The sequence below is a fragment of the Muscardinus avellanarius genome, assembly GCF_963383645.1.
Source record: "Muscardinus avellanarius genome assembly, chromosome: 1".
Classification (NCBI taxonomy): Eukaryota; Metazoa; Chordata; class Mammalia; order Rodentia; family Gliridae; genus Muscardinus; species Muscardinus avellanarius.
The window spans coordinates 62,788,020-62,801,645 of NC_137786.1; the positions used below are offsets into that span (position 1 = coordinate 62,788,020).

At 37.6% G+C, this 13,626-nt stretch overlaps 1 protein-coding gene across 2 annotated transcripts in view; it reads right to left on the reverse strand.

Moving 5' to 3' along the window:
- The window catches only part of POC5 (POC5 centriolar protein), a gene marked incomplete at both ends in the record, with an annotated part of 29,870 nt that extends 16,484 nt beyond the window's left edge, over positions 1–13,386 (reverse strand). Inside the window, 6 exons of one of the 2 annotated variants that reach the window (XM_080703651.1) lie at positions 834–938; positions 1,647–1,823; positions 3,787–3,974; positions 7,398–7,466; positions 10,148–10,286; positions 13,303–13,386. In XM_080703651.1, the coding sequence (XP_080559777.1) occupies positions 834–938; positions 1,647–1,823; positions 3,787–3,974; positions 7,398–7,466; positions 10,148–10,286; positions 13,303–13,386 (762 nt within the window). Of the gene's footprint in view, positions 1–833; positions 939–1,646; positions 1,824–3,786; positions 3,987–7,397; positions 7,485–10,147; positions 10,287–13,302 lie in introns of both variants that reach the window. The other variant, XM_080703650.1, reaches the window with a different exon arrangement.
- Between the last annotated feature and the right edge of the window lie 240 nt (positions 13,387–13,626).

Below are 13,626 nucleotides of genomic sequence, written 5' to 3' on the forward strand. Positions count from 1 at the left end.
CAAACTGTATCAAAATCACAGCAGGGGACTTTAGCACCATAGTTTTCTAAAATGTAAATAAATGAAAATTTATTTACAGTGAAAATTCAAGCAAAGAAAGATAATATAGCAGGTGTTTCTTTATCAGTGTTTGAATATTATCCTGAAGGAGCTGACAGTTATGAGCTGACTGGTTTGCCAGAGGTGGGGAACAGCTGGCTAAATTAAGAGGAATTAAGTCAAAGCAGTGGTGGGGACTGGCTTCGCTGCAGGCTTCCTTCCTTCCTCTCTCTGGATGAAGCTACTAAGATAAACAGGCGTGTAAATGCCTTGAGTGTGTCATCACGCCCCAAGCTGAATGGACCCTTATTCTCCTGAAGTATCACACTATTCCGTTCACACCTCTGTTACATGTTCTCTGTTTCCAAGAACTCTGGGGAAATACCCCATAAAAATCATCAGTGGTCTCGGTCAACTGCTGTGGAACAGCCTTCATTCCTTCTTCTTTGCAAACCTTTCCGCTGCTGTCTGAGATGACTGCAGCCTGTTTTGTGTTACACGGCACTTCTCTCAAGTTTTATAAAACCACACTTAGTTTTCTTTGCAAGACAGGTGTCTGTTGTCTATCACGGGATATAACACCAATCTAAATGTGTGTTATAAGCAGCGAGATGATTTTATAAAATCAAATTCCTTTTAAAGAAGAGCAATATTAAGTAAGTCATACATCCTCTCATTATGACTTATTAGAAAACAAATCTTTCTTTGACTTTAACAAGAAGTCTAATATGTGATCCTAAGCCTTTTCAAGTTTAAAAATCTCTGTCAGTCAGTAGTATCTTTTTTATACTTACATCCTGTCTGGATTTGACATGGCCAATTCGCCAGTGGAAGAATGTTCTCATCAATTCTACTCTTTCCTTTTGCTTGCCTATGGCATGAGATAAGCTGGAAATCACCTGCAAACAGCAATTAAGCCAGTTATTATAACGAGCAATTAGTAAATTTATCATATAATAAAAAGAATAGCAATCTTTACTGTATTCACCAAGTCAGTCTCATTATTATTATTAAAAGGACCAAAAAAGTTCTCCATATGAATGCTGGATGTGGTGGCACATGCTTGTAATCCCAGTACTTGGTAGTCTGAGACAGGAGAATCACAGGCTTGAGAATAGCTTCAGCCAATACTGAGATTCTTACCAACCCAGAGAGACCCTGTTTCTAAATAAAAATAAAATAGGACTGGGGTGGGTATAGCTTGGAGGTAGAATGACCCTGGGTTCAATCCCCCAGTACCACACACACATGCACACAAAAGAGCTCGGGGTGTAGCTCAGAGGTAGAATACCCCTGGGTTCATCCCCCATACCCCCCCACCCCAAAAGTAGTAGTAGTTAAGGAAGGAAAAAAGAAAGATAATAGTGTCAGCAGACACTCTTAAAACATCAAGAACACCAAAGTTAAAAGGGTAAGTGACATTACACTGGCAAGTTTAATAGAAAGAATAAATCCTATGACTACATATTTATTTTTCCATAAATTCCTGAAGTGACTTTTCTCTTTGTATCTTGTATAAACTATACAATCATTAGTTCCTGAAATTTATTACCTTCCAAGACACTTACTTAATCTCAATTAATAAGTGATTAAAAAAAAAAAAAGACCTCATCTTTTCTCCCAATGGAAACTTCAAAGGCTTTCTGCAGCTCCTTCAAGTCGCTGATCTGGCTGCACAGCTCTCTTACTTGTGCGGCATGCTTTTCTTTCTCTTTTTTCATTTCCAAACGGTGCCAGTCAATAAAATTAAGTCTCCATTTACTTAGTTCAGATATAATATTTGTCTGAAAAAGAAATTTACTGACAAGTAGTTTGTTGCTTAATACCACTTCTTAAAACATTCTAACATTCAGAAACATTTAAAAAGGTTAATCAGTCAACAGAGAGCTATTAACAAAAACATCACAACACATCAATGATAACGCACGGACGTTCTGCAGTCATGGTTCTTACTTTGTAGTTCACATTTACCAAACCAGGGAAATTAAATTTTTTTCCTATTTTAAGTCATTTTGTATGAAATCTTATTGATATTAAAAAAGTTCCAAGTCTCACTCACTAAATTCTTTGTTTATTCAAGAATTAAAATGCCCATATCAAGCCAGGCGTGGTGGCGCACGCTTGTAATCCCCGCGCTTGGGAGGCGGAGACAGGAGGATCGCGCAGGTTCGAAGCCAGCCACACTGGCTTAAGAGACCCTGTTTCCAAAAATAATAAAATAGGTCTGGGAGTGTAGCCCGGAGGTAGAAGGGCTTCCAGGAACCCCAGTACCACCAAAATAAATAAATAAATAAATAAAATAAAATAAAAAAATAAAAAATGCCGATATCAAGATGGATCAGGTAAAAACAAATATTCAGGACTATGGGCTAGGTTGAGCCATAAAAACTGGAAGGTTATTTAGACAGAAGTGGTAGTGGGAACTGTGGGAGTTGACACTTTCTCTCCCAAAGCATTTATCACAACGGCCACCTTGCATCAAGTTGCTAAGTCTCTTTACTTCTGACTAGAATAAGAAAAAAGTCCAAATAGCCATTTGTTATAATAATAAAAAATACTGGATAACAAATACAGTTACCTGAACACAGAGCAATTTGAAGTGCTGGTCACACACTACTCCAGGGGACTTATACTATTACAAGTATGAAACCTGTCCCAAGGGGAGAATAGTAGAAACAATGCTAAAAGATTATTTCTGGAATTTAGTTTTTTTTTTTATGTATGTGAATACTTGTTTCAGTTTTCTGAAACTATACTTTAGAAAACTGACATTTTTCTCTATTTTTTTGAAAATAGAAACTTGCCATTTCTGTAATATTTTATTTAGAAGCAATAACACTGCCAAATAAAAAAGTTTTTATAATTTTCCTGTTAATACATGTGGTTGCTATTAGAGTTGCTGTTAGGCAAATACTTATTGGTAAAATTATACCTTTTATTTTACAAAAGGAAGACACTTCTAGTAGTCATAATTAAGATTGTTTTTCTATTATTCTTAATTTTTTTTTTTTTTTTTTTTTTGCTATTTCATTGTGTATGTTACCCAGGCTGATCTTGAAATCCTGGGCTCAAGTGACCCTCTGCTCAACTACTGGCTGGGACTACAAGTGCTGGACTCCAATAACCATTATTATAACATAGGCCCCAAAGGTCTCAATCACACATAAAGTAAGCCTTTCACAACATCTGAGAAATTCAATGGAGTATAGGTACTGTTCTAGCAATTTCTCAAACTTCTGCCTCTTTTTTTTTTTTTTTTTTTGGTGGTACTGGGAGTGGAACCCAGAGGCTTTCTACCTCCGAGCTACGCTCCCAGACCCATTTTTATACTTTATTTGGAAACAGGGTCTCACTAAGTTGCTGAGAGCCTCACTAAGTAGCTGAGGCTGGTTTTGAACCTGCGCGATCCTCCTGTCTCAGCCTCCCAAGCGCGGGGATTACAAGCGTGCGCCACCACGCCCGGCTCAAACTTCTGCCTCTTAAAGTATGGTTTCTAAACCAAACGCACTGATAGAAATGTATAATCTCAGCTCTTGCCCAAGACTTACTGAGTGCAGAGCTACAGTTCAGCAGGACCCCAGGTATTCACACGTACATGAAAGACTGAGAAACACAGGCCTAAGACATTGAGCTAGTCTTCTAAGGAAACTAAAGATTAAAATAAAAAGAAATTTTAAAAAGAAGCAGTAAAGAGTAAAACAAAATGGCACAGCATATTAAGTAATTATAATTGAACAACTGCCATACCTTCAGACCTGAACTCCAGAGATCAAGGACATTTTCCATTTTCTGAAGGTTTTCATCAGAAACAAGACGATCACCCATAATTATCTCATGGGCATCCGTACGAGTAGAATTAGACCCTGATGAGTCACCTAAAAGATGGGAACTGAAAAAATCCATGACTGGGTGAGAAGGTTTTCTTGGTGACAATACTGGTGATGAACCTAGAATAAAAGGAAAATTGTAGCAGTCAGGCCAAGTTGGGAACTCCTCGTTTGGTAAGAAGCCATTACCAAAGGATACCAAGTGTTTGTCAACTAGAGAGGCTGAGAGAAACACAGAGAAGAGATTATCTTTCAGGTACACCTGAATGTGGCTACTGGTATAAAAGCATAAAATAGAGAAGTTAATGTTTTATCAGACATTTATTCTGGAATTATAGAATATCCATCTTTATTTCTCATGTATCTTACATGTTATGAGCATTCTAATAACCAAGATTGAAATGCTTTCTTCTCTTATTAACTGAAACAAAGACAAACACACTAAGAACTTATTTATTTATTTATTTATTTATTTATTTATTTATTTGGTGGTACTGGGGTTCCTGGAAGCCCTTCTATCTCCGGGCTACACTCCCAGACCTATTTTTAATATTTTTATTTGGAAACAGGGTCTCTTAAGCCAGCGCAGCTGGCTTGGAACCTGCGCGATCCTCCTGTCTCCGTCTCCCAAGCACGGGGTTTACAAGCGTGTGCCACCACGCCTGGCAGAACTTGTTATTTAAAAGTAAATCTTTCAAGCTGGGTATGGTGGTGCATGCCTGTAATCCCAATATTGGTGAGGCTGACACAGAAGGGTTGCAGGTTCAAGACTAGCTTCAGCAACTAAGCAAGACTCTTAGCAACCTATAGTGGGGCCATGTTTCAAACTGAAAAGGGGCTGAAGGGCTTAGGTCTAAGGTACAATGCCCCTGGGTTCAAGTCCAACACCAAAAAATAAAAATAAAAATAATAAAAAAGGTAAATCTTTCAAGAATTCCCTGCAAAAGGGAAAATCATTCCCTAATATGTATGTTTGAAATAAAAAAACTCCACAATGTAGCCGGGCATGGTGCCGCACCCTTGTAATCCCAGCATTCGGGAGGCTGAGACCGGAGGATCGCGGTTCGCGGACAGCCTCAGCTACTTGGTGAGGCCCTTTGCAACTTTGTGATACCCTGTTTGAAAATAAAGAATAAAAAATAGGGCAGGGGGTGCAGCTTGGAGGTCGAATGCTCCTGGGTTCTATCCCCAGACCCCACACACATAAAAACCCCACAAGGTTAAGTGTCATCACACTATGAAACATTACCTGCATATCACCTGCATTTTCTGAGGATAGTTAAGGAAGCCAAAGAATGAGGAAGAATGACAAAGTACAAAAATGTTTTTTTTTTAACTGAATTTTACCAATTAGATCTACAATCACAAGAAAAGCAAAGACTACTTTTTAATTGTTGAAAAATATACTGTCTAAAAATATAGCATCATGTAATTAACTTAAGAACTTGGAAGGACTGTCTGAGATTAGACTGCTCAAGAGTTTTATTACAAGTGAGGAAACTAAAAAGGAAGAGGCATTTCTACTTTTATTTTCCTTTATTATTTTATTTTGAAATGGGGTTTCACTAAGCGGCCGAGGTTCTCCTTAAGTTGCTTAAACTGGCCTTGTACCTGCAATCCTCTTTTCTTACCCTTCCAAGCACTAGGATTTTAAGCGTGTGCAGTAGGCCTTAGAGGCATTTTTATTCTTTTTTTTGTGTGTGCAGGTCTGTGGATGGAACCCAGAGGCATTTGACTTCCGAGCTACACCCCCTGCCCTATTTTGTATTCTTTATTTTCAAAAAGGGTCTCACTGAGTTGCAGAGGGCCTCACTAAGTAGCTGAGGCTGGCCGTGAACCGTGATCCTCAGTCTCAGCCTCCCGAATGCTGGGATTTCAAGCGTGCGCCACCACGCCCGGCTTAGAGGCATTTTTAAATGGCGGCTAAAACTGTTTTCACAATAAGCAACACTGAATCACAGAGTAAAGAAAATATTCCTTTTTTTTTTTTTTTTTTTTTTTTGTGGGCCTGGGGATGGAACCCAGAGGCATCTGACCTCTGAGCTACACCCCCGTCCTATTTTTTATTCTTTATTTTGAAACTGGGTCTCACTGAGTTGCAAAGAGCCTCTCTAAGTAGCTGTGGCTGTCTGTGAACCCTGATTCTCCTGTCTCAGCCTCCTGAATGCTGGGATTACAAGCGCGCGCCACCATGCCTGGCTAAATATTCCATTAAAAAAAATTATTTCATGTTGGGCGTGCTGGTGCATGCTTGTAATCCCTGTGCTTGGGAGGCGGAGACAGGAGGATTGCGCAGGTTCGAAGCCAGCCTCGTTGGCTTAAGAGACCCTGTTTCCAAATAAAAAATATAAACTAGGTCTGGGAGTGTAGCCTGGAGGTAGAAGGGTTTCCAGGAACCCCAGTACCACCCCCCCCAAAAAAAAATAATAATAAGGAAAATACCTTAATCTGGTTCTAGTATGCCTTCAAAACTTTAGTTTCCTCAAAGTATATGCTTTAGAAAAACTCATTTTTTTCCACTTTTTAAAAATAGCAAAATACAGCTGGGCATGGTGGCACATGCTTGTAATCCCAGTACTTGGGAAGCAGACAGGAAGATCTCGCAGGTTTGAAGCCAGCCCCAGCTACTTAGTGAGGCTCTCAGCAATTTAGTGAGACCCTGTTTCCAAATAAAATATAAAATAGGTCTGTGAGAGTAGCCCGGAGATAGAAAGCCCCTAGGTTCCATCCCCAGTACCACACACACACAAAAAGCAAAATACCTGCCATTTCTATAATTCTCTGTTTTATTTAGAAGCCATTAACATTGCTAATCTTGTCTTTCTGGGTTTTTTTTTGGGGGGGGGCAGTACTGAAAATTGAACCCAGGGACCACTAAGCTATACTTTCAGCCCTAGCTAATCTCTTCTTCCAACGAAGTCAAAGCAAATTTCAGGTTCAATACACCACCAACAATAATTTGATAAAAGTTAATAAATTTGTTTTCAATATATTTAATTTTACCATTACTTTATTATAGTAAGTGTATATTAATTTTATATTTAGTAACAAATGAAACAAAATTTCCTTTTTAAAATAAAGTTAAGCTAAACATTGAGCAAATTAAAAAAATACAGTAAGTGAAAGAACAGGTAGTATAAAGATAGGACAAAAATAATTATATTGGTTCACATAAGCCTGAAAGTTGGGAAAGAGTACACTGGTTTGCAAAAGATTTAATTGGCTAACCTATTTAATGTCCCAGTAAATTTAATATCCCACTAGTATCTTTCAAAATACTTGCCTTCTAATTTGGCTGTTTTAAGAAAGGCCACCATACATTATAATACATTAATCTGCTTTAGTTGTACTATTTTGGAATTTTGTAAAATTATTTTAAATATTATCATTTAAAATAATTAGAAATAATAGCATTTAAAAATCCAATAGGTAATATGCTGATATTACCCTTGTTGTTATATAGACAGTGTTAATCAAACCAAAAAGTGCTGCATATTAGTAAAAAAAAAAAAAACTAAGGAAAAGTCATACCATCTGTCTTTGACTGGCTCGAAATATTTAAATCACTTCCTTTTCCAACTTCCATTGCAGTTTCTCTTACTATAGAGCTATTTCTTGCTGAAAAGAAAGTTTTAAAAATATTATTAAACTGAAACACAATGCCTAATTTAAGATGGTAGTAGTACAAAATTAAGATTTTAGAACAAAGAAAATACAACATACCCTGGAACTACAAGAATATGAAGACAAAGAAGAAGAAGAAAATCTTAAGACTAGGAAGGCTTATCATATCACTGTAAAGCTCAATCATAGCCACCAAAATTATGTGAAAGGATTCAGTCTCCTCAGGCATTAAGTTCACACTAAAGAGAGGGACTGGGTGAAAGACCATAGAACTCAGAAAAAGATTTGCTACCTTGGGACACTAGTACTTCCAGAGCCTGCTGCTTTTCACTAGCTGTAATCAAACCACAGCACTGGTTCCCCCAGAACAAGAACTGCCCTGCTTCCACCTGAGGATCTTTAGTCAATACACAGCAAGAAGGCAAGGGGAAAATCTCACAGGACTGGCTGTGTTAGAGGCCTATTTATACTTTGGCGACTTCAACATACCCTACTTAACACAAATATCACTGCAATACCAATAATGATAACAACAACAATAATAAAAACATGTGATAAGTTTGCACAGTACAAGTCAACAAAGTATCAGAACATCCACACTCACTATATGTTATATGTTTTAATCTCAAATTCATTTTGGAAAAGGCTGAACATGAACAAATAAGTGCCCTTTAACATGATAGAAAAGAGCTATGGTCTTAAAATCCAGATGACAGCCCTGAAATGTTGGAGAGCTGGGGCAAAGAAGATGCCTGAGTTGTGTCACTGGAGGACAGGAGTACCACTGGCATTGTTGAGAGGAGGTAAACTTTTGGTAATCCCCAGAAGGGTAGAGGCATAAAGGGCTACAACACTGATTTGTTTATTTAAATCTGTATGCAAGTACTCAGTACTTTGGGTTTGCTCAGTAAGAAGTGCTTGCTGGGGTACTCAATATAATCACATAATTGAGATTACTTACTGATGCAGAAAGAAAAAAAATCCAAGGTTCCTCCTTTTTGAAGATACTAAAATTTGGATAGAAAATGTGTGTGTGTGTGTGTGTGTGTGTGTGTGTGTGTGTGATGTGGCACTGGGGATTGAACCCTGGAGCATTCTACCTCTGAGCTCCATCCTCATCCCTATTCTATTTTTTATTTTGAAACAGGAATCACTAAGTTGCGGAAGACTTCACTAAATTGCTGAGGCTGCCAACAACCTGCAATCCTCTTGTCTCAGCCTCCCAAATACTGGGATTACAAGTGTGTGCCACCATGCTCTGCTAGAAAATTTCTGTCAGAGTAAAAAATATTTTTAAGATTCTGGTCCTATGATCCTATGTGTTATTCCAACCCAATAGGCTGAAGACTGAGGAACAATGAACATGTCCTATCTACAGGGAGTGCAGAACAGAAACTACGGCTGTGATGTACAGGAAACCCAGGAGCATTCTGACTCGGAGGCAGCTGTATCATGTGCCTTCAAGGACAGAGGTCTTGGAGTTATGGCTGTAATGTGATAACTGTCCATTATTGGGGTTCTTCAAGGAATGTATTCTGTGCTCTTTGCAAGAACATTTATTTAGGGTGAGCTGTTTGAGAGCTTGTACCTTAGGAAACAAAGAATGGGTAGGTAAAAGGAGTCTTATCCTCCTTTTTCTACCTTTCATTCATCTATCAGTGTCATACTGGTTTGCATTTACTCTCAGTTCTGTTGTTGAAGTCCACAAATGCTTGATCTTTGTGCTGATACGCCAAGCAGTCCTCCGTGTGCATGTAAATACTGTTGGGAAAGTACTAGAGTGTGTTCATCCAAGTAACTTAGGAATTCTGAGGGCTACCTAGGGACCATCTTTAATATTGGGTTTGGGCACTTAGTTCTCAAACAATCCTGGCATAAAATTATGGAATAAGGAGCCGGGTGTGGTGGCTCACGCTTGTAATCCCTGCGCTTGGGAGGCTGAGACAGGAGGATTGCACAGGTTCGAAGCCAGCCTCAGCTACTTAGTGAGGCTCTCAGCAACTTAGCGAGACCCTGTTTCCAAATAAAATATAAATTAGGTCTGGGAGTATAGCCTGGAGGTAGAAAGCCTCTGGGTTCCACCCCAGTACCACACACACACACACACACAAAAAAAAAAAAAAAAATTGTGGAATAAGAACTGAGATACAAAATGTTCCAATAAGACACATATAGTTGGTACAGGGTTTTTTTTTTTTCCCCCAATAAAAGTAGAAGTCAAATAAATTAAAAACTCCACCTGTCATTAAGAGTCAGGAATAACATGGTAAAATGTAAGATCACCCATATAGTATGGATACATACCAATGATGAGGAAATTGCTCATCTGGAGAGGTATTATCACAATCATAAATCCACGATAGCATGAATTAGTAAACTTGATAGTTTTTTCTGTGTGCATGGTACTGGGGATTGAATTCAAGGACATTTTACCTCTGAGCTACACCCCAGCCTCTTTTTAATTTTTTTTTTTTTTTTTCAAAAAGGGTCTTACTAGTTGCGAGAGTCTTACTACATTGTTGCTGGGGTGCTGAGGCTGTTTTTGAATGTGGGATCTTTCTGTCTCAGCCTCCCAAGTACTGAAATTACAGGTTTGTACCACCATGCCCAGCTTCAATATTATTTTAAAGTAAGAGGTCTTGAAAAATATACATAACCTTGATTATGAAGAATATTATCAATTGCAGTAGGAATTCTAACATCTGGCACTTCTCCCTTAGGATGAGATGGCTGTGAAGCTCTGGATTCGATATTTGGAGTCACTATAGCATAACGAAGCAGTTCTTCATACTCTTCCTATGAGAAGCCAATAACCAATAATGCATTATTACATTTACAATGTGTAATATATTAAAGTACTGGTTTTTTGTTCTAAGGAATTTTCTTTTTGGGGCGGTATTGGGGATGGAACCCAGGGCCATTCTACCTCTGAGCTACACCCCTGGTCCTACTTTTTATTCTTTTTTATTTTTTGAAACAGGTTCTCACTGAGTTGCGAAGGGCCTCGCTAAGTAGCTGAGGCTGTCCATGAACCGTGATCCTCCAGTCTCTGCCTCGAATGCTGGGATTACAAGTGTGTGCTACCACGCCCAGCCTTCTAAGGAAATTTAATTACCATAATAGTTATATGCTTATCATAGTACAAAGAGTTTCAGCCTTTACTTTATTTGAAGCTTGAGTCTTTTGAGTGCATCTTGTGCAATTTTTACATTTATGGTTAAAATTATAATTTCAAAGTTTAAAGAGATGCTAGATTCTGTTAGTGATTCTATATAATCATAAAATTTCTACCACTTATTTTTATGCCTCACATAAATTTACCTGAAGACGAGACATGCTATTAAAAAGCTTTCATTTTCACTTACTCATTGAGAATCACAATTTTCTTCTTATTAGGTAACTCAAAATAATAGAAGTAAATTGGACTTAGGCATATAAAACTGCACTGATATTCTAACATGCTCTAATTTCAAATGTACATTTATCAAGGTGGACAAAAGGCGTTTGAGTTTATAAATTTTATTGATTGTAGTTTTCTTCTAATGTTTTATATTGACAATTTAAGTCAAATTGTTTGAAAAAAAGATTTATATTACTCTAAAAACTGTTGATCCTGCCCTGATATGGGGAACACTGTTCTGATAGGCAGGAGACCTAAATAAAAAGAAGAGAGGTAAATGAAGGCAAGCATGGCTCTTCCTGAGAAAAGCACGTCTGCTCTCTACCTGCAGGCGGCCACTTAAGACTACACTGCTTTGGTCTGGAAGCTGATCTGAAAAACCCCTTTTACCATGTCTTCTCTTACTCAGAAAACCCTAATACAAGGACCAAATAAATAATATTGATTTTATTAACTGTCAAACATAACCTGTTTCCTAAGGTAAATAAGAATCCTAGAGTAAGAACCAAAACTTGTAATTTTGGTTGTGCCCTCGCTCCACAAGAGCTGGACTGATACGACCCTAGCTCAACCTATAACTCAACCATTCGAGTCAAGGCAACTTGTTGACGGTTTGAGTTGCGCTTAGGGGAAGTTATCAATGTATAATAAGTACCATGGATGCTGCTCATGCACAGCACTTACCATCTTCTGGTTTATGAAGCTGTCACAAAACTGAAATAGTAACAATAAAGACCCTTAAGAGGGATATCAATTAATGAGGAATTTTTGAATCAAGTGTTTGGATTTATATATTTACTATATATGAAACAGTATAGATTTATAATCATTTTGGATAATTATATTTTAAAATGTTTCCAGTTTTAGAATCCCAAATAATAACATGGTATCACATGAAATATGGGCAGGCTTTCAACTTCAGTATAAGAACCAAAAGCGTCATAATTTAAGGGACATTAATAAACAGATTCTCAGTAGGGCTGATATTACAAGCAGTTAACCAATTACAAAATAATTTCTGACAGGTTGGGAAGGTTCTTCCCCTTACCTCTCTTAAAATCCACTGACGAGATTTCTTTATTTGCTGTAGGGCTGGGGATCAAACCCAAAGCCTTGCACATGCTAGAGAAATGATCTACCACCGAGCTATGTCCTCAGCCCCATGATCTAGTCTTTTCATTTAAACCTTCGTCTTTAGACAAAAATGACAGTTTGATACCTTACAGATGTCTATATTTTAGTCGAAACGAGTTAACCGCTTCTTTCTTAAAGGGAAGCTTAGACAAGGCAGGGATGGAGAGTGCAGGAAAGACTGTCACCTCAATATAGCACTACATGCGAGAGGTACCCTTAAAATGGAAGGTAAGCGTGACCCATCTATGTCATGATTCAAGGCTAATTTATCCTAGTAAATGCCCAGGTATTTTTCTAATACCTTTCCAATTTCTGTATCTATAATTTCAATGAAAACAACTTGCTTAATAAAATATTCTCCAAAGCTTCTTGCATACTATACAGAATTGATAACATTTTACCTATGTATAAACACAAAGTCAAATTTTTCCCCACTTAGTGATATAGCTACAAAACTCAAACTATACCATGTTAGTATTCTCTCATTTCAAATATCTAGAGCCAGGCATGGTGGCGCAGGCTTGTATTTGCAGTATTTGGGAGGCTGAGACAGGAGGACTGCGGTTCACAGACAGCCTCAGCTACTTAGTGAGGCCCTCTGTAACTTAGTGAGACCCTGTTTCAAAATAAAGAATAAAAAGTAGGGCAGGGGGTGTAGCTCAAAGGTGAATGCCCCTGGGTTCCATCCCCACACCCGCAAAATAAATAAATAAATAAATAAATATCCAGGAATCTGAATCTGTATTTTTAGTGATAAAACATTTATAAACAATAGAAATTTAAAATACTTCATGTAAACATCACATCTTCTATAGTCAAATGGTCCAATTTATCTGTCAATGTCCAGGTCCTGGGCAGCAGATTATGTTGAATGTTGTGGCAACAGGGACTAGAAGCTCAGTGAGTAGAACACAAGGGAACTTTGGGCTCTAGAACTTTGGATGGTTTGATATGACATTAATTTGCATTAAAAGTGAAAACATTCATGAGAGGTAGCTAAATGAGAAAATTTCAAGGAACACTTTTTTCTTCTCTTCCTATTATGTTAATTTGTACACTGTACAAAAAGTGTTTAAGACTTCATAACTTTCTGAAAAGAAATGTAAAGTAACTCCTAAAATTTGTCAAGTAATTCCTGAACTTTGACATTATTATAAACTGAAAGAATCCATTGTAAATGGAGTAAATAAATAAAAAATTTATATCTGATTTTTCTATAAATTACCACTTGTTTAAATTAGAGAAAGTAACAATAAATTTAGATATGTCTCTTCCTACCTGAAGGTCTGAGGAGACAGAACTGCCTGGATTGGAGTCATTCCGTACAATGGGAAGTGAGAATTTGTCCTCATCTGACGACATTCTGCACAAATACTAAAAGAGAGTAGAAGCTAACTTTAATTTTTTCCCCTTGATATTTAACCTAAAATACAATATTTTAAAATATAAATGCAACAGTATTTCAACATGCAAATAATCTTCATGTTATATATTAAAAAATTATTCATCAGCTGGGTATAGTGGCACATGCTTATAATCCCAGTACTTGGGAGGCTTAGACAGGAGGATCGCAAGTTCGAAGCCAGCCTCAGCTACTTAGTG